The sequence below is a fragment of the Oncorhynchus gorbuscha genome, linkage group LG17 (assembly GCF_021184085.1).
Source record: "Oncorhynchus gorbuscha isolate QuinsamMale2020 ecotype Even-year linkage group LG17, OgorEven_v1.0, whole genome shotgun sequence".
In the NCBI taxonomy this organism is placed as follows: domain Eukaryota; kingdom Metazoa; phylum Chordata; class Actinopteri; order Salmoniformes; family Salmonidae; genus Oncorhynchus; species Oncorhynchus gorbuscha.
In genome coordinates this window covers 20680165-20705460 of record NC_060189.1, presented here as the reverse complement: position 1 = coordinate 20705460, position 25296 = coordinate 20680165, and the positions used below count along the sequence as shown (strand labels likewise).

The 25296-nt window shown below is 41.3% G+C and overlaps 3 protein-coding genes across 4 annotated transcripts; 1 reads left to right on the top strand and 2 right to left on the bottom strand.

The window, feature by feature from the left end:
* The first annotated feature begins 5332 nt into the window (after positions 1-5332).
* On the top strand, positions 5333-8823 carry rhd (Rh blood group, D antigen). 2 transcript variants are annotated; one of them, XM_046308392.1, is made up of 10 exons: positions 5362-5689; positions 6303-6489; positions 6756-6906; positions 6991-7138; positions 7250-7428; positions 7633-7770; positions 7843-7970; positions 8182-8261; positions 8346-8419; positions 8556-8823. In XM_046308392.1, the coding sequence occupies exons 1-10, from the start codon at positions 5539-5541 to the stop codon at positions 8580-8582; spliced, it is 1263 nt and encodes a 420-aa protein (XP_046164348.1). In that variant the 5' UTR covers positions 5362-5538; the 3' UTR covers positions 8583-8823. The 2 variants fall into 2 exon arrangements, with proteins under 2 accessions (XP_046164347.1, XP_046164348.1); XM_046308391.1 differs by having other exon boundaries at positions 5333-5689; positions 7633-7970.
* Positions 5930-14683, bottom strand: LOC124001540 (transmembrane protein 50A). Its single transcript, XM_046308393.1, has 7 exons — positions 14496-14683; positions 13598-13708; positions 13391-13503; positions 13187-13254; positions 10047-10139; positions 9850-9910; positions 5930-9607 (listed from the first exon to the last, which is right to left on the bottom strand). The coding sequence occupies exons 2-7, from the start codon at positions 13697-13699 to the stop codon at positions 9562-9564; spliced, it is 483 nt and encodes a 160-aa protein (XP_046164349.1). The 5' UTR covers positions 13700-13708; positions 14496-14683; the 3' UTR covers positions 5930-9561.
* A 5681-nt stretch (positions 14684-20364) lies between these two features.
* On the bottom strand, positions 20365-22794 carry mgst3b (microsomal glutathione S-transferase 3b). Its single transcript, XM_046308507.1, has 4 exons — positions 22388-22794; positions 21734-21856; positions 21185-21257; positions 20365-20793 (listed from the first exon to the last, which is right to left on the bottom strand). The coding sequence occupies exons 1-4, from the start codon at positions 22511-22513 to the stop codon at positions 20693-20695; spliced, it is 423 nt and encodes a 140-aa protein (XP_046164463.1). The 5' UTR covers positions 22514-22794; the 3' UTR covers positions 20365-20692.
* Between the last annotated feature and the right edge of the window lie 2502 nt (positions 22795-25296).

Genomic DNA, 25296 nt, shown 5'->3' with positions numbered 1-25296 from the left:
ATAAATGTCGTTCCCCTTCATGATTGTGTCCCACTTGTTGTTGATTCTTCACAACAAAAATAGTTTTATATCTTTGTTTGAAGCCTGAAATGTGGCAAAAGGTCGCAAAGTTCAAGGGGGCCAAATACTTTCGCAAGGCACTGTAAATAGTTAACCAAATATCTATCTGGACTAACTAATTAGCAGTCTTATGTTTTGGGGGTAGAAGCTATTTAGGGTGCTGTTTGTTCCAGACTTGGTGCATTATTACCGCTTGCCATGCGGTAGCAGAGAGAACAGTCCATGACCTGGGTGTCTGGAGGTCCTGGGTGGCAGAGAGCTTGGCCCCAGTGATGTACTGGGCCATACGCATTACCCTCTGTAGTGCCAAGCAACTGCCATACCAAGCGGTAATGCAACCAGTCAAGATGCTCTCAATGGTGCAGCTGTAGAAGATTGTTCTTTTACCAAATCTTCTGTATACCACCAATACCTTGTCACAACAAAACAGATTGTCTCAAATGCATTAAGAAGATAATAAATTCAACAATTAACAGGCACACCTGTTAATTGAAATGCATTCCAGGTGAGTACCTTATGATGCTGGTTGAGAGAATGTCAAGAGTGTGCAAAGCAGTCATCAAGGCAAAGGGTGGCTACTTTGAAGATTCTAAAATACAAAATATATTTTGATTTGTTTAACACTTTTTTTGGTTACTACGTGATTCCAAATGTGTTATTTTGTAGTTTTGATGTCTTCATTATTATTGTACAATGTATAAAATAGTCAAACTAAAGAAAAACCCTGGAATGAGTAGGTGTGTTCAAACTTTTGACTGGCACTGTATGTAAATGTTATATTTCATCTTTTTGTATTTTTAATACATTTGCAGAAATGTCTAAAAACTTATTTTATCTTTGTCATTATGGGGTATTGTGTGTAGATTGATGAGGGGGAAAATAATTTAATCTATTTTAGAATATGTCACGTTCTGACCTTTATTTCCTGTGTTTTGTATTTAGTTAGTATGGTCAGGGCGTGAGTTGGGTGGGCAGTCTGTTTGTTTTTCTATGATTTGGGTATTTCTATGTTTCTGCCTAGTATGGTTCTCAATCAGAGGCAGGTGTCATTAGTTGTCTCTGATTGAGAATCATACTTAGGTAGCCTGAGTTTCACTGTGTGTTTGTGGGTGATTGTTCCTGTCTCTGTGTTTGCACCAGATAGGGCTGTTTTAGGTTTTCTCACGTTTGTTGTTTTTATTAGTTATCTCATGTGTAGTTTCTTTATAAATTAAAGAACATGAATAACCACCATGCTGCTTTTTGGTCCGCTTCACCGAAGGAAAACCCTTACAGAATAAGACTGTAGCATAACGAAATGTGGAAAGTCAATGGGTCTGATTACTTTCCGAATGCACTGTACATTGTTCGAGTTGACAGAAAACAATCCCTCATTCCTTTGTCACAAAATGTATTAATGCTTTGCCCTGAAATTACTGGTTTGGAAAACAAACATACATACACTGAAGAAAAATATAAACACAATGTTTCATGAGCTGAAAGTAAAGATCCCAGAAATATTCCATACGCACAAAAAGCTTATTTCTCTCAAATTTTGTGCACAAATTTGTTACATTCCTGTTAGTGAGCATTTCTCCTTTGCCAAGATAATCCATCCAACTGACAGTTGTGACATCAAGAAGTGGATTAAACAGCATTATCATTACAATGGTACACCTTGTGCTGGGGACAATAAAGGCCACTGTAAAATCTGCAGTTTTGTCACACACAATGCCACAGATGTCTCAAGTTTTGAGGGAGTGTGCAATTGGCATGTTGCCAGATAATTGATTGTTCAGTTCTCTACCATAAGCCACCTCGCAACAGGAGACCACATATATGTCATTGTGTGGGGAACGATTTTCTGATGTCAACATTGTGATCAGAGTGCCCCATTGTGGTAATGGTATGGGCAGGCATAAACTACAGACAATGAACACACAATTACATTTTATCAATGACAATTTGGATGCACAGAGATACTGTGATGAGATCCTGAGGCCCATTGTCGTGCCGTTCATCCGCCACCATAACCTCATGTTTCAGAATGATAATGCACAGCCCCATGTCACAGACTGTTCTCTCTGCTACCGCATGGCAAGCGGTACCGGAGCGCCAAGTCTAGGTCCAAGAGGCTTCTAAACAGCTTCTAACCCCAAGCCATAAGACTCCTGAACATCTAGTCAAATGGCTACCCAGGCTATTTGCATTGACTCCGCACATTGACTCTGTACCGGCACCCCCCTGTATATATTGTCTTTTTTTTTATTTTTACTGCTGCTCTTTAATTACTTGTTGCTTCTTTCTCTTATTCTTATCCATATTTTTTAAAACTGCAATGTTGGTTAGGGGCTCATAAGTAAGCATTTCACCTGTTGTATTCGGCACGTGACTAAGAAAATTTGATTTGATCTGTATGTTTGGGAAGCTCTGGATCGATGTGTTCCATAGCATGTTCCATTTCCCGCCAATATCCAGCAACTTCACACAGCCATTGAAGAGGTTAGTGGGACAACATTCCACCGGCTACAATCAACAGCTTGATAAACACGATGCGAAGGAGATGTGTCAAACTGCATGAGGCACATGTTGGTCACACTAGATACTGAAAATTGCATGTTGCGTTTATATTTTGTTCACACTTCAACTGCCGCCATCTGACTGTTTTTATTTATTTATTTAGGGCATCGATGCCAGAATTCATAATCAAGGACAATATCCATCACAACTTTATTGAATGCCTAGTATTACACAGCAAGGTATTTTTGCAACCTGTACATAGTACCCTTGATCTCCATTTTGTATTGCTGTAAAAGGAGTCCATTATTCCACAAGGTAATGTTTTTACTCACTCTCTGCTCCATGTCAATTGCTATAGCTACCCAATGTGATGACCTGACATTATTACTACGCCTAACTCAGAATGCCACCAATTGAACTTTGCTATGTGTTGAACTCTTGAGAATTGTGTTCTGTAGGTGTCACTGAGTAGGCTGATACCCCATTTCATGGGTGCACAATCCATAGGTTTCGCTGTACACTGCATATAAGTATGCCCCCAATGCAATTCTGAAGATACATCCAGTGTGATTTCAACAGATTTGTACGTTTTCTGACAAATTAATTAATAATTGTCTTTTGTTGAATTTATATATCAACATTCCACCCTTGTTTAGCATGATCTAGTCCAATTGTGGAATGTTTCCACTAATTGTAGCGGTTTTCTTTTTTTTAAAGCGAACTGCCGATTCCACTATTGTTGCTTACTCTGTTGTTCACAAAACACTGGTAGCTGCGGTGCACACCGTTCTATGGCCCGTGGCCCATTACGTGAACTGGCAAAAGCAGGGAGGAGAGCCCTTCTCAAATGAACAGCAGTAGGCTTTCAAGACGACTGGTGCTGCATATAAAACATTTGGGAACAGTGATCTCAGACTCTGAAATCTTCAGTGCGTTCAAGACAACTGGGAGACAAGATGGCGCCGATAGACATGGCCGCTATGTTTCTGGCTCCTAAGCAACTTTGCTGTATTTTTTTTTTTGTGTTATTTCTTACATTATTAGCCCAGAAAGTTTTTTTGCATTAGTACATACAGCATAACTTTTGGATTTTGACCCCCAAAAATCTGGGAACTGATTAAACAGCATTAGAAATACAAAGGTACACCTTGTGCTGGTGACAATAAAAGGCCACTCTAAAATGTGCAGTTTTGTCACACAACACAGTGCCACAGATGTTTCAAGTTTTGAGGGAGCATGCAATTGCCATACTGACTGAAGGAATGTCCACCAGAGCTGTTGCCAGGTAATTTAATGTTAATTTCTCTACCATAAGCTGCATTTGTCATTTTAGATAATTTGGCAGTATGTCCAGCCCGCCTCTTAACCGCAGACCTCGTGTAACCAAGCCAGCCCAGGACCTACACATCCGGCTTCTTCACCTGCGGGATCGCCTGAAACCAGCCACCTGGACAGCTGATGAAACTGAGGACTATTTATATCTGTAATAAACCCACTTTGTGGGGAAAAACGAATTCTCATTGGCTGGGCCTGGCTCCCCAGTGGATGGGCTCATGTCCTCCCAGGCCCACCCATGGCTGTGCCCCTGCTCAATTTTATTTATTTATTTAAATGGACTAATTTCATTATAGGAATCTGTAAAATCATTGAAATTGTTGCATGTTGCACTTATATTTTTGTTCAGTATAATCAAAACTCTATTTACATGTTGCTTATGAGTGTATTTCACACTACTTTTGGATTATAATTGGATTGTAAGGCTTGTTTGAATGCCCTGCTTCATTTAATGTTTGTGTCATCATAGCAAATCAACTGTATTATACTAAAACACTTCAACTTCAACCAGTAAAATGTCTCTTTGGCTAGCTTTTGCAGTGGTGGAAAAAGTACCCAATTGTCACACTTGAGTAAAAGTAAAGATACCTTAATAGAAAATGACTCAAGTAAAAGTGAAAGTCATCAAGTAAAATACAAATGTCAAAAATATAAATATTAAATATAAATAGTAAAGTAAAGTACAGATACCCCCAAAAAACGACTCTAGTACTTCAAAGTATTTTTACTTAAGTACCTTAACACCGCTGAGCTTCTGCTACAGCCTATGTCAATGAGCATTAGCATTCTAGCTAACAACTGCTGCATCCAAAAGAGTTATTGTGCAAAGATCACAGCCAAATATAATCTCAGCGACTGTTCAAGCAAGAATCAAAACATCATTGTAAGCGTATGAGAACTTTAAAAAGTTGCTTTGTTTGGAAGTAATATTGTAATAATGTTGAATGTGTGCAGATGGTGATGGCTTTCTTATTGCGAGTCGCGCCATCTGTGCATGACATTTGTGTGTCCTGTACTGGAAAGCGGTCTATACTTCTAGATTTGTGGGGAGTAGTAAACAAGTGCACACTTTAGGATAAATTATATATTATTCAGACGCAACCACTCACCCTGAAGCAATTTGCACAACCTGGGCATGGGTTTTCAAAACATTTAATCCAGATCAAAATGATTGTTGTGTTAATATTTTGAGTCAAAGGCCAATACACATGCTATGGGTGCTAAATATGTTGCCTATGTTGATTATCTAGCTCCTTAATTAGGACAAAAGCCACATTACATAGGGTTTATATATGAAACGTTTTTACAGACGATTTTCTACCGGGATTATGCCTACTAGCATGTTTTTTTCACTTTCAAATGCGGTTTAAAGTAAACTGATATTATTTATCTAAAATGAAAACACCATGTCTTCAAAACCGAACCAATGTGTAATGGCATCTACTCCTACGTGCACATCGATACAAAATAGCGATTGCCCAAACACCTGCGTCGACATTTTGACTTGTAAACATAAACAGATAAACAGAGGGTAAAGTAGCTGCTCTTCCTTGCCCAATGGAACATTCCGATTTCGCGTAGAAGGGGTTGCGCGCAGACAATTCTGTTTTGGAACCATTTGGTAATTTTTGGTTAGAAGCGCCGATGGCTCCCCAACACGCACAGAGTCTCCGCTTTCGTCTACCGCCTCTGCTCTTTTTCCTACAGACGGGATTCATCGTAGTATTTATTTTTAATGTTGATATTGAACAAAATGTACAAACTAAACAACATGCATTCAACAACTATTACTCAGGTGAGTTAAAAGAACAATTGTAATGTGCTTTTTTGGAGAGGTGGTGTACAGAGGTATACTTCAAGATAATGATTAATATTGTTATTATGAGACACAAAGTTTCTTACTAAAGCATGCTCTGGGAATATATTAGTTAAATGTAATCAGCATTTCAAACAACAAAGCCATCTCTCCACTACAGCTGAGTGATGGGACTGGAGAAATATATAACCATTCAAATGAATAGACAAACAATGGGTACAAGGACTGCTCATCCACGAGATCAAAATTATAGTTTTTATGTTGTTTTGAGGCTATAGCCTACAGTGTTTGTTTACAGACAGAGAGCGCGAGAGAACAGAAAAATGAGCAGGGGCTGCCAACACTGGTTATGAGTGATAAATGCTTAATCTGGTGGGGCCAGCAAGAGTTGCAGCTGACTTGTTGGGGTGGATATGGCCTCCCAAAGCTTTCCCACATAACAGCTAGCTGCATTATGCACTTTCAGTGATACACAATATTTGTGTGGGGCAACACAAAACAATTCAACTCTATCCTCTTACAGGCTTACACGACTAGGGATACAATGTCTTTCCCATCTGTGACATATTAAGTGGCCCTTCTTTCCTCACAGAATTTCAGGATGTTCATGTGATGGTGATTCTGGGTTTTGGCTTTCTGGCCACATTCCTGGTGCGGTACAGCTTCAGTGGAGCAGGATTCACCCTCCTAGTGGCAGCCATGGCTGTCCAGTGGGCAGTTATTCTGAACGGTGTTGAGTCTATGTATGACAGAGGAAAGATCTGGATAAATATGAGAAGGTACTGAGAAATAAGTTGAGGTGTATGGGTTAGGCATTTTCTTTCATAATTTTTTAGATGGTGCACATCATTCTTATTCATTCAGCATTGAGGCAAAGGATAATTGGATCTAAACTTCAGGTTTGATGGGAGATTTGAAAACATTACAAAATGTTAGATCTCAGATGTTTTACCTGCCATTTTGTTTATAGCTAATAGCTGTATTTAGTTATCTGTTGGAAGCAGATATCATACATATTGAACCCCTTTTCCTGTGTTTGGACCAGCTTGGTTGTTGCAGAGATGTGCACAGCTTCCTCCCTCATTGCCATAGGTGCTGTCCTTGGGAAGACCAATCCTGTCCATCTCCTTCTTATTGCCCTGCTGGAGATATCTGGATTTGTGCTGAATGGCTGGCTACTCCAGACATTCCTAAAGGTAAGCCGATAAAGTGATGAATCTGATGACAATGTGACAATTTTAGACTGTATACTGATGATTGGGTGGTCTGTTTACACACAGGTGCAGTTTCTGAATACCATCATGCTGCTCCACATCTTTGGGGCTTTCTTTGGGCTGATGTTATCGTGGGTCCTGTACAGACAGGGATCTGAGCAACTGCATGAGAAAGAGAAAATTGACCGCAAGACCGGTCTGTTCTCTGTAATGGGTACATGGAAATGCTAGTGCTCCACTAATAATGTTTGTTGTTGGACTATGCTGTGTTTGCAATAATACAAGTGTTAACTTCTGGTGGGTACGTGCATCTCTTCCTCTCCAGGGACTCTGTTCCTGTGGATGTTCTGGCCCAGTTTTAACTCTGTGCTGGTAGAGGTGGATCATCTTGACAGGGGGAGGAGCCTGAGAGCTGTCTACAGCACCTACCTGGCCCTGGCAGTCAGTGCAGTCACAGCTGCTGGTTTCTCTGTCCTCACTAGTCCCCAAGGGAAACTCAACCTGGTAATGACCTGAAAACATGTTTGAATGGCCAGGGCCACCTGTAGGTGGGAAGTTAAAGGGCAGTGGTAGCCATTAAAGTGGGATATTGATCAAGTAGAATAGAAGTACAATTTAAGAATTTCACAAATTTTGTCATGTTGAGGGATAGAGTTGCCCTATCCAATCCACTAAAAATAATTGTGTGTGGATGTTTTCTCCTCTCAGTTTCATATTCAGAGATGTACTCTTGCTGGTGGTGTTGCTATTGGGGTTGCTATGTCAGCCGTTCATTTGCCGTGGGTAGCTATGGCGATTGGATTTGCTGCTGCACTGATATCAACCTTGGGATCCCGATACATTAAGGTACGTATAAACAAATTCCTGAATTGCCCATGGGCTTTCACTATCTCATATTACTGCTTTTTTATCTTTCAGCCCCTCATGCTGCTTGCATTTGAGTGTCATGACACCTGCGGAGTCCTTAGTGTCCATGGTCTGCCTGGAATCCTGGGGTGGATGGTTCAACTTCTCCTACAGATCGCTGACTCTGATGATCTCACAACGTACGCAGCATTAAAAAGCACCTATGTTAACAGGATATGAAGAGAATGGAAGAGCATTGGGGACATTTTTTAAAAATGTATCTTCGCATTTGATAAGGCATTACATTATAACAATCACTCTACTTAAATCATTTAAGGTGAATTGGTGAATACATAAGAACATGTTCAAATTTATTGGGGTTTCCTGTGAATGATGTTATGCATCTTTCAGGGCCGTCCGATTTGCTGTGTTCCACATTTGCACGCTCCTCATCACCCTGAGCCTGAGCATGAGTCTGGGACTCATCACAGGTGACTTTCAACAGTACTGTACGTATGTTATTGGAGTCACTGGTGGATTGGAGTTGTAACCACAAACATGTTCATCCTGCTCAGGTTTTCTTCTGAAATGTAATTTCTGGAGGCCAACCCATAACAAGAAATGCTTTGATGACCAGGCCTTCTGGGAGGTAAGTAATCAGTGATGACAGAAAGGCTCAGTTTGTATCAAATAATTGATAGGTTAAAAAAGATATGCATGCAGTTGAAGCAACACATTTGTGCCTCTAAAGTTATGCTGTCTAACTTAAATCATTGTTTTTCCAGTTTCCCCACCAAGCAGGGAAAAGGTGAGAGGTTGGAAAAGAAAAAAGGAACAAGTGTTGAGTGTCAGGAGAGCAATGAACCAATCATTTCACCATACAATATTCCCATGCATCTTCAACTTATTACATTTTTCAAAATGTTTTGTATGTGAAAACAGCACTGGAATATGTGATTGTGATTATTTTGTGTTAGTCAAACTTTAAATATTAGCCAAGAGAAGAGAGAAACTGGCCTGTGAGTGCTGCGAATAAAGACTTGTCATCTCGTACGTGTTTGTTGTACATTGTGTTTAATGCTGCCGTGGTTTTTCAGGATCAGAAAAGTGACCATGGTTAGGTTATTATACAAGTACTGTAAATGTATAAGCTTTACAGTCAAATACATAGTCAAAGAATAGAGACGCATTGAAACCATGAATCAAACCACAATAAAACTACAGCTTGATTTAAGAACCTTCAAATGATGATTCAGGATAACTGCTCAATTAGAGACTCCACATCTAGACAAGTTATTGTAAAACTTTTGTTTGCCCACATTCAAAGTTAAATTATTTTCAGTAAATGTAAGTCTACTTACAACATTAACACTCTGAGAGCTATATATATATACACACATGTCCTGTCTTTTTCCCTCAGATGTTTGTACCTTAATAATGAACATTTCCTCATCAAATGGAGCAAAATATCATTAGAGTGCACAAATGGGTATTGTAAATAATCCGTTTAAGGTTTCCATTATAAATTATGTAAATTGTAACAGAATAGCTCCATACTTTGAGTGAAAAGAAAATAATTCATTAAGAGATGATAAATTGCAAATTGTGCTTTTTATATTGTAAAATGTACATTTGTACAACAACCAATTTACTAATAAATTAAACACGTTAATCTAAAAGCTAAAAAAAAGGTTATCATACAACATTAATATTTTGTATCACTTGAAAAACGGAAAGTAGGTGTTTTGATTGAACAAAGTGTAGACTGTCTCAGAAAAATAGAACAGATCATTATTGCCACAAGTCTTCAGTGCGTCCAAATTTAAACACCAAGCCCCTGCAAGAAAAGACTGGGTGTCTATTTAGAGAAAATAACTAGCATAGACAATGTATTGGAATGTAGTTCTAGTTAAAGGTATTATAGTTCATTTTAGACTATAATACATTTAAGTGATGTATTCACTACTAGGCCATAAATACCTTCCAAGGGAATATCGGAGAATACCTATAGTACATATAACTTAACAGAAAATGACATTTAATTAAGGTAAAACATGAAGAAAATTTAAGAATACTTACCCAAAGAAAATGAATGCATTTTGAAAGAAAACTGCAATACCAGGATACACAACAGGTTTCTCTGTGAACAGATTTGAAAAAAAAAACTTTACTATCATTCTTTACAATATTTTGCACAGTGACCGCTCAATGTCCATGAGCTATTAGTTTGGTGTACATAACCATAATCACATGCTGAGTGGGAATGCTGGACTTACTAGGCACTACGAAGCCTCCGAACAGGATCCACATGGAAGCAATAAGAGATCCAAACGCCAGCATGAAGCCAATGAAGAGCCACACACGAGCTCCTGCAATCAGTGATACAATGAGGTGGAAGGGACTCATTAGGGTCCGAAGCTCCATCTTTTATTTCAAATCAAAGTTTATTTGTAACATATGCTGAAGGTGTAGACCTTACAGTGAAATACTTTCAGGCTCTAACCAAGTGTAGATATGGTTAAAGTCACTATGCATATATGATGATATGATACAGAGAGTAGCAGTAGCATAAAAGAGGGGTTGGCAGGTTGTGGGTGGGACACAATGCAGATTGGTCCCGCACAGTGGCTAACCGGGCTCTGGTTGGTCGGCCCAATTGAGGTAGTATGTACATGAATGTATAGTTAAAGTGACTATGCATATATAATAAACAGAGAGTAGCAGCAGTGTAAAAAGAGGGGTTGGGGAACACAATGCAAATAGTCCGGGTAACCATTTGATTACCTGTTCAGGAGTCTTATGACTTGGGGGTAAAAACTGTTGAGAAGCATTTTTGTCCTACACTTGGCACTCCGGTACCACTTGCCATGCGGTAGTAGAGAGAACAGTCTATGACTGGGGTGGCTGGGGTCTTTAACAATTTTTTGGGCCTTCCTCTGACACCGCCTGGTGTAGAGGTCCTGGATGGTAGGCAGCTTTACCCCAGTGATGTACTGGGCCATACACACTACCCTCTGTAGTGCCTTGCGGTCAGAGGCTGAGTAGTTGCCGTACCAGGCAGAGATGCAACCAGTTAGGATGCTCTCGATATTGCAGCTGTAGGACCTTTTGAGGATCTCAGGACTCATGACAAATCTATTTAGTTTCCTGAGGGTCAATAGGCTTTCTCGTGCCCTCTTCACAACTGTCTTGGTGTGTTTGGACCATTCTAATTTGTTGTTGATGTGGACACCAAGGAATTTGAAGCTCTCAACCTGCTCCACTACACCCCCGTCAATGAGAATGGGGGCGTGCTCGGTCCTCCTTTTCCTGTAGTCCACAATCATCTCCTTAGTCTTGGTTACGCTGAGGGATAGGTTGTTATTCTGGCACCACCCGGCCAGGTCTCTGACCTCCCTATAGGCTGTCTCGTCGTTGTCGTCTGCAAACTTAATGATGGTGTTGGAGTCGTGCCTGGCCATGCAGTCGTGGATGAACAGGGAGTACAGGAGGGGACTGAGCACGCACCCCTAGGGAGCTCCAGTGTTGAGGATCAGCGTGGCATATGAGTTGCTACCTACCCTCACCACCTTGGGGCGGCCCGTCAGGAAGTCCAGGATCCAGTTGCAGAGGGAGGTGTTTAGTTCCAGGATCCTTAGCTTAGTGATGAGCTTTGAGGGTACTATGGTGTTGAACGCTGAGCTGTAGTCAATGAATAGCATTCTCACGTAAGTGTTCCTTTTGTCCAGGTGGGAAAGGGCAGTGTGGAGTGCAATAGAGATGGCATCATCTGTGGATCTATTTAGGTGGTATGCAAATTGGAGTGGGTCTAGGGTTTCTGGAATAATGGTGTTGATGTGAGCCATGACCAGCCTTTCAAAGCATTTATGTCATGCTGTCATGCTGAAACTATTGCAACAAAGTTGGAAGCACAGAATCGTCTAGAATGACATTGTATGCTGTAGCTTCAAGATTTCCCTTCTCCCTCACTGGAACTAAGGGGCCTAGCCCGAATCATGAAAAACAGACCCACACCATTATTCCTCCTACACAAAACTTTACAGTTGGCACTATGCTTTGGGGCAGGTAGCGTTCTCCTGGCATCCGCCAAATCCAGATTTGTCCATCGGCCTGCCAGATGTTGAAGCGTGATTCATCACTCCAGAAAATGCGTTTCCACAGCTCCAGAGTTTAATGGCAGCAAGCTTTACGCCACTCCAGCCGACAATGTGCATTGCTTATGGTGATCTCAGGCTTGTGTGCCGCTATTCGATCATGAAAACCTATTTAGTGAAGCTCCTGACAAACAGTTGAAGTTGCTTCTAGAGGCAGTTTGGAACTCCGTAGTGACCTTTGCAACGGAGGAAAGACCATTTTTACACGGTATGCAGCCCCCGTTCTGTGAGCTTATGTGGCCTACCACTGTTGCTGCTAGACTTCTCCACTTTCCAATAACAGCACTTAAAGTTGACTAGGCAGCTCTAGTAGGGCAGAAATTTGAAGAACTGACTTGTTGGAAAGTTGGCATCCTATGACGGTGCCACATTGAAAGTCACTGAGCTCTTCAGTAAGGCCATTCTACTGCCAATGTTTCCTATGGAGATTGAATGGCTGGGTGTCCGCATACACTATATACACAAAAGTATGCCTACATGATGATGCAATAGTAATAACCCTCAAACGTCAAATCAGGCTAGGCTACATAACTCTGCACGCTTGCTTTGTCGCTTTCTCTTCTCAAACGTGCCTTTGTATTTTGCCACTGCACCAGATCCAGCCCATGGAAATACAGCCACAGCTGTATCTTTCAGTATCCTTCAGTTTATTGTCCCCATCGTCTCAGATTGCATATCCCATTCATATGCATCGTCGCTGAAGTGCTTGCTACACACGCAGCGGTGCAATGTGGGCTGCAGGAGTATTTACATCTTATTTACTATTTTACATTTCTGCTAACCATCCTCTGCATCTTTTATCAGAAAACAGTGACATTTGGTACCTTCTTCTTAGCTACTTCTCACCCCCCAAAATGTTTTATCCGTGACATTAAGCTCCATATAAGGGCATATCGTGAAGCTACTACGCAGCAGGGTCTAACCTCATAGGGTGCTCATAGGCAGTTATTATCCATCTCCATTGCTGTGGCAGTCGGCTACATACAAGAATCGCTAATATTTTAGGTGGAAAAGTACCCATTTCCTGACTCAAAACTGATGCTATTTTTGTCAAAAATAGCTCATCCGGCCATACTCTTTCAATAAAACAAAGAATTGTCCAGAGTGAGGCCTGCATTCAGCAACTGAACACAAGTTCAGCTCTGAGCTGCTCGATTTATCTACATCATTCTGCATTTAGGATTGAATCTTAAATTCAAGGAATGGTACGCAGTTAGGAAAAGGAATGGAGTTAGAATGGAATAATCCTGTCATACACATACCTGTCTGTCCAATGCAACCTTCACTGTAGCTGTCCCCTCTCACTTGGCCATTCGAGACAGCATTGATCCTAGAGAAGTACCAAAGACAAAAATTGAAAGAGCTCAATTTATTTTCAAGGAGAATTTCAACAGAATGAATTCCTGAATTAAAATGAGACTGTGTCCCAACGGGGTTGTGGTCATTCACAATACAGCATGACTTACATGAGAAAGGCCACAGTAGCGATGACACCACAGGCGTGATAGGCATGATGGAAAGTTGCCTCATCTGGATAGTTCACAGCTGCATCAATGATTATCCACCAACCAGTGAAAAACTGCAGGAATATGGATTAGGATTTAGGAATACGCCTTCTTTCTCACTTCACAGTGATGTATAGTTGTCAAATGTGATAGTAAAGTAAAACATACCAGGACTCCAGCAGCTATAGATGCAATGGTGTTTCTCCTCTCTCCCCAGTCCACATTGCACTCGCATTCTCCGCACCGGATGCTGTCCAAAAACCCTGACATGGTTCTGAGCTGTGAAGGGAAAATGAGCTGGGTTAGATTAAGAGACCCAGGCAGGGATGGAGTTAACTATTACTAATTACAGTTCATGTATAATGCCTGCCCAATGAACACATTTACTTATCAAACCCACTACTGGTCAAATGTTGCCCAGATACTAGTTAATGAGATGGCATATGTGCCAGGTACCTACTCCATGCATACGGAATAGTATACCGCATAGCTTCATGACACATGTGGTGTATCAACACGTAAAATGGAGGAGGTAGCTATATTTATAACAAGAGTCCAACAGTTTAGCGCTGGGAAACGAATGTTTAGTTGGCAAGCATCTGCTATTTGCTATGCCGACTCAGTTTACCTGAGCTTTCAGTGCTAAGGATTCACCTATTTAGTGCGCCATTAATGCTTTTTCCACCTATCCATATTGTGTGAAATTAGGTCAAGCTGCGTAAACACAAAGCTGTTACGATGCTCTAAAGCGCATAAACTCTCAAACACAAATAATCTAATCAACAACCACCAGAACAAACGTAGTTTTCTTGAGTCAAATTAATTATGGTAATTTACACGTGTATCAATCGATAGCTAAATATTGTTTCAAATAAATCGATATTGCGCCATATCCATGTGTGAGTTTGATTGCAGTCTATTGTTCACCAGCCCTTCCTTGAAAGAGCCTGCGTGTTGTTCGCAACGCAAGACCCAGTATCCCAAAATACAACAATATCTTAACAGCAATGACAAAGATTATAAATTAAACTGTCACCTAATATTCATAGGTAATACATTACCTTACCTTTTATTTGTTATGTTCGGTATGGACCCACCCAGACGCCGTTTATTACTTTGCTTCCGTGTGAGCTCAATCACACGCCTGCTCAGTTTACTTTCCACGCCTCTTTGATGTTAGAGGTGCCAATATCAGCATCAGTTGCGCATTTTTGTAGATCTGCTCTGCACTGTACCGCGGTGTACAGTACTCACCGATAGGGCAACTCGATTCGTTGAAATAATACAATACGAGCGCTTACTTCAAAAAGCGCACGCCCCAGTAGGCAGAGCTATTATGTTGCACTGGGACACACCTCTCATTTTACTGTGTCCGGCGTCGTTCTTTGTAGTACTGCAGGTAATTTCCTCTTTGAATTAATAAGTAAAGTATATTTTTTTCGCAATAGAAAATACCAGAGGGGGCATCGTTTACTACCCTAAATTATTGGGATAATCGGGTTACCACCTGTGTTTGGAATACATTAAAATTACAAATATAGATATAATTCAATTGTGTTTTCTTTGAAAGGATGGTCTGCCTGAGAATAGAACATTCCGGTTTCTGCCTGAGTGTGGCAAACAGTATGGAGCTCAAAGTAATGTGACCATGAACATTGGCTGCATATCCATTGTCCTTCTCCGAATGTGTGGACTTGCACATTTCTTCTCATCTCAGAGATTTAACAATGGTGTAAAGTAGCCAATGCTTGGATATCCATGAGGGGAGGGATTGACAATTGGTATGCAGCCATTTATTTCAGGTGGCTTCATCAACAGATGGAATGTGTTCCATTGACTAAAATATAGTAGAATAAAATAAAGTATATACATATGAGATTAGTAAAGCAGTATGTAAACATTATTAAAGTGACTCGTGTTCCATTATTAAAGTGGCCAGTGATTCCAAGTCAATGTATACAGGGCAGGAGCCTCTAAGGTGCAGGTTTGAGTAACCGGGTGGATCTTCTTGGCCTTCCTGTGACATCGGGTGCTGTAGGAGTCCTGGAGGGAAGGTAGTTTGCCCCCATGATTCATTGGGCAGACTAACACGCCCCCCCCTCTGGAGAGCCCTACGATTGTGGACGGTGCATATGCCGGACCAAGTAAAGATACAGCCCGATAGGATGCTCTCAATTGTGCATCTTTAAAGGTTTGTGAGGGTTTTAGGTGCCAAGACATATTTATTCAGCATCCTGAGGTTGAAGAGACTCTGATACGCCTTCTTCACCACACTGTCTGTGTGGGTAGACCATTTCAGATCATCAGTGATATGTACGCCGAAGAACCATCTCCACTGCGGTCCTGTCTATGTGGATAGGCGCGTGCTCTCTCTGCTGTTGCCTGAAGTACACGATCAGCTCCTTTGTTTTGTTGATGTTGAGTGAGAGGTTATTTTCCTGGCACAACTCTCACAGGGTCCTCACCTCCTCTCTGTAGACTGTCTCTTCATTGTTGGTAATCAGGCCTAGTACTGTTGTGTCATCTGCAAACTTAATGATTGAGTGGGAGGCATGCGTGGCCAGGCAGTCATGGGTGAGCAGGGAGTACAGTAGGGGGCTGATCACGCACCCTTATGGGGCCCATGTGTTGAAGATCAGCGAAGTGGAGGTGTTGTTTCCTACTTTCACCACCTGGGGGAGGCCCGTCAGGAAGTCCAGGACCCAGTTGCACAGGGAGGGGTTCAGACCCAGGGCTTAATGATGAGCTTGGAGGATATTATGGTGTTGAATGCCGAGCTACTGTTGAAGTCAGAAGTTTACATACACCTTAGCCAACTACAATTAAACTCAGTTTTTCACAATTCCTGACATTTAGTCATAGTAAAAATTCCCTGTCTTAGGTCAGTTAGGATCACCACTTTATTTAAAAAATGTGAAATGTCAGCGTAATAGTAGAGAGAATTATTTATTTCAGCTTTTATTTCTTTCATCACATTCCCAGTGAGTCAGAAGTTTACATACACTCAATTAGTATTTGGTTGCATTGCTATTAAATTGTTTAACCTGGGTCAAATGTTTTGAGTAGACTTCCACAAGCTTCCCACAATAAGTTGGGTGAATTTTGGCCCATTCCTCCTGACAGAGCTGGTGTAACTGAGTCAGGTTTGTAGGCCTCCTTGCTCGCACGTGCTTTTTCAATTCTACCTACACATTTTCTATAGGATTTAGGTCAGGGCTATGTGATGGCCACTCCAATACCGTGACTTTGTTGTCCTTAGGCCATTTTGCCACAACTTTGGAAGTATGCTTGGGGTTATTGTCCATTTTGAAGAACAATTTGCGACCAAGCTTTAACTTCCAGACTGATGTCTTGAGATGTTGCTTCAATATATCCACATAATTTTCCTTCCTCATGTTGCCATCTATTTTGTGAAGTGCACCAGTCCCTCCTGCAGCAAAGCACCCCCACAACATGATGCTGCCACCCCCGTGCTTCACGGTTGGGATGGTGTTCTTCGGCTTGCAAGCCTCCCCCTTTTTCCTCCAAACATAACGATGGTCATTATAGCCAAACAGTTCTATTTTTGTTTCATCAGACCAGAGGACATTTCTCCAAAAAGTGTGATATTTGTCCCCATGTGCAGTTGCAAACCGTAGTCTGTTTTTTATGGCGGTTTTGAAGCAGTGGCTTCTTCCTTGCTGAGCGGCCTTTCAGGTTATGTCTATATAGGACTCGTTTTACTGTGGATATAGATACTTTTGTACCTGTTTCCTCCAGCATCTTCACAAGGTCCTTTGCTGTTGTTCTGGGATTGATTTGCACTTTTCGCACAAACGTACGTTCATCTCTAGGAGACACAACACATCTCCTACTTGAGTGATATGACAGCTGCGTGGTCCCATGGTGTTTATACTTGCTTACTATTGTTTGTACAGATGAGCGTGGTACTTTCAGGCATTTGGAAATTGCTCCCAAGGATGAACCAGACTTGTGGAGGTCAAAAATGTTTTTCTGAGGTTTTGGCTGATTTCTTTTTATTTCCCCATGATGTCAAGCAAAGAGGCACTGAGTTTGAAGGTAGGCCTTGAAATACATCCACAGGTACACCTCCAATTTACTCAAATGATGTCAGCTAGCCTATCAGAAGCTTCTAAAGCCATGACATCATTTTCTGGAATTTTCCAAGCTGTTTAAAGGCACAGTCAATTTTGTGTTAACTTCAGACCCACTGGAATTGTGATACAGTGAATTATAAGTGAAATAATCTGTCTGTAAACAATTGTTGGAAATATTGTGTCATGCACAAAGTAGATGTCCTAACCGACTTGCCAAAACTATATGTAACTGAGAAGTAACCTGTAAGTCTATGTCGTTTTTTTGTTTGAATTGTTCACGTGTTCGCTATGCGGGGGAAATGATAAAACAAGCGGAACTACGTAGCTAATAACTGTTGTAACCGGGACAGTAGCAACACACCTTTGGAGGGAAGGGAATCCCGCGCTGTGTTAGCTAAATTTTCATGTCATAGGGTGTAGTTCATAAAGGTTGAAGTGTGTATGTTATGATGGTAATGTTCTAATTAAGGATGAAGTGTAAATTCATGCCAGGAATAATACGTGTGAAGTTTGATTTCCTCCCTTCCTCCCCACGGAGAAGGAGAGCCCACAGTCCTTGGTGGAGGGCCGCGTCAATGGCACTGTGTTATCCTCAAAGCGGGCGAAGAAGGTGTTTAGCTTGTCCGGAAGCAAGACGTCGGTGTCCGTGACGTGGCTGGTTTTCCCTTTGTAGTCCGTGATTGTCCGTAGACCCTGCCACATTGCGAGCTGTCTGGGACTCGTGGTTTGCCTTTTTACTACTCAAAATGATTTGAGTTATTAAGTCAAAGACAAAATTAACTGCAATACACTGGTCTCAAAACATTAGCATAACAAGGCTACACAGAACGACGGCAGACAGTGGTGTAAAGTACTTAAGTAAAATTTCTTTAAAGTACTACTTGTTTTTTTGGGTATTTTTACTTTACTATTTATATTTTTTATAACTTTTACTTCACTACATTCCTAAAGAAAATAATGTACTTTTTATTTTCCCTGAACCCCAACATACTTGTTACATTTGGATTCCTTAGCAGTACAGGAAAATGGTCCAATTCACCCACTTATCAAGAGAATATCCCTGCTCATCCCTACTGCCTCATGTCAGAGTTGGAGTGCGCCTCTGACTATCCGTAAATTTAAAAAATAAAATAATAATAATTGTCTGGTTTGCCTAATATAAGGAATTTGAAATTATGCATAGTTTAAATGTTGATACTTAAGTATATGTTTGAAATTACATTTACTTTTGATACTTATAAGTATATTTAAAATCAAATACTTTCAGATTTTTACTCAAGTAGTATTTTACTGGGTGACTTTCACTTCAGTCATTTTCTCTTAAGGTATCTTTCCTTTTACTCAAGTATGACAATTGGGTACTTTTTCCACCACTGACATGCCAATATATGCCCACTGGGGAGTGGTTTATGGAGCGCTCTTTGAAATAAGCGCTCGTGTTGTCATATATCAACGGATCAAGTAATCTCACCACACCGGCCCACCAGTTAAGCAGGAAAACCCCATTTAAAGCCAATGTATGCTTGATCCAAAAATATGGTCAGAGGCTTCATATGGAGGGTGTGGCGCACTTGCGGAGCCTCCGGAGGCATGCAGAGTCCAAATCAAGCCGCAACGCCATGCCCCTATCAAATTGTATATCATTGCAGAGAGCTCTGTATTGCTCCGCATTGACATGATTGGTTCACTGTAGGTGGGGGAGGGAGGTCCTTTATAATCACAAACTCACTTCCTTGACAACTTCCTTCACAACCCCTCTGCTCCATGAAGCCAAAAAGTATGATTGCTCTGACTTCTGCGGAGGCCGCATCACAGAAATGCTGTAATGCCACTGCAGACATTGGATTGACCATGCAGCGCCTTTCATGCTCATTTATATCCACTAGCTAGTTACTTCTAGTAGAGGGACTAATTTAAATGGCACTGCATGGTCAATCTGACAGCTGCATTGGCCGTGGAGCATTTAGGGTGATACGGCCTCTGCAAAGTCAGGTCATTCATACTTTTTGCACTTCGCTGAGTTAGTTCTATTAGCACGCTAACTTCATGATAAGTTAAGCATTTTAGCTAACATTACTATTTTTATCTTCCTGTCACACAAATGTCTAATCCTTTCTCTGTGCTGCTGACAGTACTGCAGTTCAACTGGCTATGTGTTGTGAAAATTATATTTGGGGGTGTGTACTTCCAGGTAAACATTTCAATAAAAAATGTGATACATTTTGTTATTTGTTTTCTGTTACTCTATACCCAATTTGGAAACCATAAACAAGAAAATTAGTTGAGATCCAATTTTCAACTAGAAAAATTATAACATTTCCTCATTCGACCTTGCCGAGATTAAATTAAATAGAAGTTATCCATAAGCACAGGGACTCACATGGATGGGCATTCATAAAATTCCATTGCAGACAGACACTGTAGGCTACAACCAGGACTGGGCCTGCTAACTGACATATACTGTTCAATATCAATTCAGTTGATGAAATACCTTACTTAAATGTTTCAATTGCACTATTTTCTAAACACATTTTGAAAAGAGTATTCATAGAGCTGTGTGAAGTCAGCAATCACAGAGAATCACTATGGGCCAGCGGGCCACAACAGTTTAAGCTACTGTCTGCATCTCACTGGCATATTAAGGGGTGTGGTGGACCATTGGTTGGTAGATTGTTTCATGACCTAGTTTGATGTGCAATTCCACCAATTTACATGGATCAATCACGAGAGACCACAAGTGTCATTATTTGCCTTCTATATTTCTCTACCCTTTGGAAAATTATATATCAAGTCTAGCACATAGGAATTTATAACATGGTTGAATATGAGAACTTCTGACAATGTTTACATTCATCTTTATTAACATAGCGTTGCCAGTACATAGGCATGAAAGGTTACAAATGCCTGATAATCATATCTTTAAAAAAAAAATCAATCAATGGTCCTCACAGTATCAACTAACAAAAACTAAATTGTGTTGCAGCAACACATAGGCCTATAATTGTTTACACACTGGTTAAGACGACAGCAAATAAAGACTATCATAATTGAAAATCAATTTTTCAGCCACATGATATCATAGTGGCTGTTTGAAAGAAAAAGCACAAGCAATTGCAAGACATATTTCTTTAGTAAAAAGGGCAAATAGGGGACAGAACCAGCTGGCTCACAAGACTCCAAGCAACTGCAAAGCTACTGCGATGGAAAGAATGATGACTCCAAAATAACCAATGTACCCATAGGCACCCTTCATCCTCTTGGCTGGATCTGGGGGGGGGGGGGTAGAATTATTATAGTTTACAGCCATTTAGAAAATGCTGAATAAGCGTGTGATTCTTCCGATCATTACCTGCTACCATTTTGCAGAATGTGGGGATATTTCAGCACGTTTCACATGACATTTTCATAAAATACAGCTGTAGTACTAATTTCCATAATGGTATACAACAGTGATAAAATGCAGTTATGGTTGAAATACTAAATAGTTGCTAAAAGCATATCTAATCTACAAGGAGTGGATTGGGAGTTTAACCTTTTTCACTCATGCCCTGTGACCCTGTTTGTGAATTATTGAATGGAAACTGGCTCAAAAGTAATAAACAAAGATAAGAGGTGTTCATGTCATGATGTGCAATGTCATTACAACAGATGGTCTTACCTCCGGTGTAGTAACCCCAGGCATAGGAGAACCTGCTGGTGACCCAGATGGCTCCCAGCACAGCTGCAGAAGTCTTATAAGTGGAGGGATGAGTGATTGGGTAACAGGAAAAAGGGTAAAACACAGAGTGAGGATGTCAGACAGTGTAACAGGCAGTGAACTGTCAAATAGAGAAGACGCTGAATCATTGTCACAACACCAGTGAGGTGTGGCCTATACTAGTATGTGCTGTCGTTGGTTGTGTAAAAGAGGACTGAAATGCAGCACATGCTGTCAATGATCATCCAGAGAACATGGTATGCCACTCCCACTTGGTTTACCTTTTATCAGAAGGCCAATAGTGCACTGTGTGTGAGTTGACAAAAGAATACTGTTCAACAAGGTAGTAGCATGCAGGATTTAGAGGATTTTAAAATGGACGACTACTAGTTTCTGAATGTGGTTGTGAAAGAGCCATTCAAATGTAAGCTGACATTAAATCCAACCCATGTGTGTGGCGGTGTAAGTGATGTAACCTGGTAATGCTGGTTTGTGTAAGCAGATACGTACTGGATAGACAAGAGCTGCAATGGTTTGGAACACAAGCCACTGTGGGTAGACCTCTAGTGTGTTCTGGTGGGCCCTCTGGATGCAGTTGAAAACCTGCTCCTTGTCACTGTACATGGTAGGGTACTGCCCAGTGGAGGAGAAAAAAAGTCAGTGAGAAGTGGCATAGTAATACTCTGAGCTCCTGTACCAGCAATAGGAATAGTAGTAGCTGTCTACTGCGTCGCCATCGTTAGGATGGAGTTGTGGTGCACTAGGGACAAGTTCTTGGAGACCAGATCAAAATACTTGACATAATGGAAGAGGGGAAGACATTAACATATACAACGTCTGCATCATCAGGAAATCTGTATTTCTCATGTACACATTGTTGTTTGCATAACAGACTACTATACACAGGGCAGGTCAAGTTCACTTCAATGTGTTTTGCTTTAGCCCCAAGTACATAGCACCTGAAGTACGGTCAAGCCAAGGCAAGAAGTGACCGACTGACATTGAATGAAGCTCCCAATTTGAGTAGGATTGGAATTAGTTTATATAAACTCGGATCAGAACACAAGAAGGCTTTGTTTACAGCGCTAAAATGTACTTATCTGGCATTGCAGCGCAGTTATTTCATTTCCGCATCATCATCAGACAGAAACGTCATGTACTTACCTTCACATCGTATTTCTTTCTGGCAGCTCCAACCTTAATACCAAGATAACTCAACATTATCCAGCTATAAAAGTATGTAAATATAACATATCCGAAGCTTGATGGCAAGAGCTCTAGAATTTCCATTGTAAAAGAATTCAGCAAAATAACAACTAATTTCAAATTCGAGAATAACCTCCGCCTGTTTTCACGGCTTGTTTATTCTGCTGATAACAAGCAGGGGATAGGTTATGTATGCTGTTCTCTCGCGATATTATTTTCTCGCGTTGTGTTAGTACAATCCATGTTTTTATACGATCTATTATGGTCCATACTGCTGGTACGGATTGCTTGCCAGTAAACAGTAAACTCGTCCAAAACAATGTCTACTTTTTAACAACTCCAGAGTATTGAAAATAAACTTTGTTTGTAAACCACATAATGTGCACTCTGTTTTGGAAAGACTTACGAATCACCCCACCGTCCTAACTGCTGTGGAAAGAGCATAGAATATGCGCAGTGCCTGTGGCAAACTGACCCTCAAGAACAAGCGGAATGTTTCCAAGGGGAAGGGGTTGCAGGGTGGAATTTTCAAGAGCGACACTCGATGACCTAGGCTGACTTCATCATTTTATGGCTAGTTTGGTCAAGTAGCATATTAAACTCCACTCCATCACAGTTTATACACCATTTCAATAATAAAAAATAACCCAAGATAGATCACAGCCTGTCGTTACCAATGGGAGCAAATTAATCATAGTGGGCAGAACCAACTTCAACTGGCAAATACCTACCTTCAATGGTCACTGGATAAGAACCAACTCCAACTGGCAAATACCTACCTTCAATGGACACTGGATAAGTGTGCAGTTATAGATGAATGGCGATTTCAAGTACCGGGCAGATGGCAGTGTTAACAGCGTGTCCCATGGTGGCGGTGGGGTTATGGCATAGGCAGGCATAAGCTACAGATAACGAACACAATTGCATTTTATCGATGGCAATTTGAATGCAGAGATACCGTGGCGACCCGTCATTCATTTGGGTGGCAGGTAGCCTAACGCTTAGAGCAGGGGTGTCAAACATACGGCCCGCGGGCCGGAACCGGCCCCCAAGGAGGTTTGATCAGGCCCGCAGGATAATTTGAAAGTGGAAAAAATGCATAAAAGACATGGAATTAATATTTTTAATTCGCTGCAATTCATGGATTATCCGCTAAGGGGCGCACTCTTTCCATCAGAGTAGAAGACAAGCCGCATCACTGAGACAGACTGAAAACAGCAGACGGTATCAATGCGCCATCTGCTGCTTGTTACGACGTTGTTAATACCTTGGTCTCTACCTCTCCGCTACACCATCATTAGCCAAAATGTCGTTATCCAAACGGAGAAAAGTAGATAAGGAGTGTAGAATTTTCAAAGAAAAATGGACCACGTCCTATTTATTTACAGAAATGCACGGAAAACCTTTGTGCTTGGTGTGTTTGCAACAAGTTTCGGTATTGAAGGAATATAATATTCGACGCCACTACGAGACTCATCACAGCGAAAAATATGACGGCTTGCAAGGACAACTGAGAAGAGATAAGATTAACGAATTGCTGGCGGGTCTGAGGAAACAGCAGTCAACTTTCATCCAGAGCCGAGAAGTCAGTGAAGCAGCGGTAAAAGCCAGCTACCTAATTGCTAGCGAAATAGCATTAGCATCGAAGCCGTATTCCGACGGTGACTTTGTTAAACGATGCATGATGAAGGCGGCTGAACTTGTATGTCCCGAGAAGCGACAAGCTTTTGCCAATATTAGCCTGACGAGGAATACTATAGCAGAGAGGATTTCGAACTATCGGCAGATTTAGACAGTCAATTGAAACAGAGAGTCAAGTCATTTATTGCATTTTCCGTGGCAATTGACGAGAGCACTGACATCACAGACGTGGCCCAACTGGCCATATTTATTCGAGGAGTTGATGAGACATTGACTGTTACTGAAGAGTTTCTTGAGTTGGTGCCAATGATGGACACCACAACAGCCGAGGACATTTTCGGCTCTGTCGTTGCTGCATTGGACAGAGTTGGAGTGGACTGGTCCCGCGCTGTCAGCCTGGCTACAGACGGCGCGCCATCCATGGTCGGAAAGAAAGCAGGTGCCGCGACAAAGTTCAAAGACAAAGTACAAGCCCTTAATGGAGGAGATCGTTTCTGGACATTTCACTGTATTTTGCACCAGGAGGCATTGTGTTGCAAGTCGCTGAAAATGGACCACGTCATGGAGGTGGTTGTTCGCACTGTAAATTTCATCCGGTCCAGAGGTCTGAACCATCGTCAGTTTGACAAACTTCTCAGCGACAGCAACATTACCCACAGCCTGCCATACCACACTGAAGTGAGATGGTTAAGCCGAGGCGCTGTGCTGAGGCATTTCTTTGATCTACGAGAGGAAATCGGACAGTTCATGGAGAAAAAGGAAAACCGGTGTTGGAATTACAATCTCAGGAATGGCTACGGGACCTTGCATTCTTGGTTGATATTACTGAACACTTGAACAATCTGAACAAAATGTTGCAAGGCCGCAAAAAGTTGTCACACAGTTTTCTGACAACATACATGCATTTAAGTTGAAGCTGACTTTGTGGGAGATGCAACTGGCAAATGGCAACCCTGCTCATTTCCCTGTCTGAGAGATGTGTGTGTGACCAGACCTGATGCGGACATGAAACGGTACAAAGACAAAATTGCAGGACTACTGCGGGAGTTTGAGAAACGTTTTCAGGTATTTGGTGAACTTGAGACAGAATTTTCAGTTTTTCGCTCACCTTTCACAGTTAAAGCTTCTGATCTGCCGGTCGAAATTCAGCTAGAGATAATTGATTTGCAGTGTGATGCAGATTTGAAGGGCAAATTTGCCTCTGTAGGTCTGGACAGATTTTATCA

Bases quoted from the DNA above. Each gene is read 5' to 3' on its own strand.
- LOC124001540 (XM_046308393.1), bottom strand. From the start codon at position 13,699: ATGTCAGGGTTTTTGGACAGCATCCGGTGCGGAGAATGCGAGTGCAAT. The intron at 9,911-10,046 runs GTAAGTCCAGCA...ATCTGTTCACAG, and splicing joins CGGAGGCTTCGTAGTGCCTA to AGAAACCTGTTGTGTATCCT. The intron at 9,608-9,849 runs GTAAGTATTCTT...CTTTTCTTGCAG, and splicing joins AATGCATTCATTTTCTTTGG to GGGCTTGGTGTTTAAATTTG.
- mgst3b (XM_046308507.1), bottom strand. From the start codon at position 22,513: ATGGAAATTCTAGAGCTCTTGCCATCAAGCTTCGGATATGTTATATTT. The intron at 21,857-22,387 runs GTAAGTACATGA...TCCACTGGGCAG, and splicing joins GAAAGAAATACGATGTGAAG to TACCCTACCATGTACAGTGA. The intron at 21,258-21,733 runs GTACGTATCTGC...TCCACTTATAAG, and splicing joins TTGCAGCTCTTGTCTATCCA to ACTTCTGCAGCTGTGCTGGG.
- rhd (XM_046308391.1), top strand. From the start codon at position 5,539: ATGGCTCCCCAACACGCACAGAGTCTCCGCTTTCGTCTACCGCCTCTG. The intron at 8,262-8,345 runs GTGACTTTCAAC...CATCCTGCTCAG, and splicing joins GAGTCTGGGACTCATCACAG to GTTTTCTTCTGAAATGTAAT. The intron at 8,420-8,555 runs GTAAGTAATCAG...TTGTTTTTCCAG, and splicing joins ATGACCAGGCCTTCTGGGAG to TTTCCCCACCAAGCAGGGAA.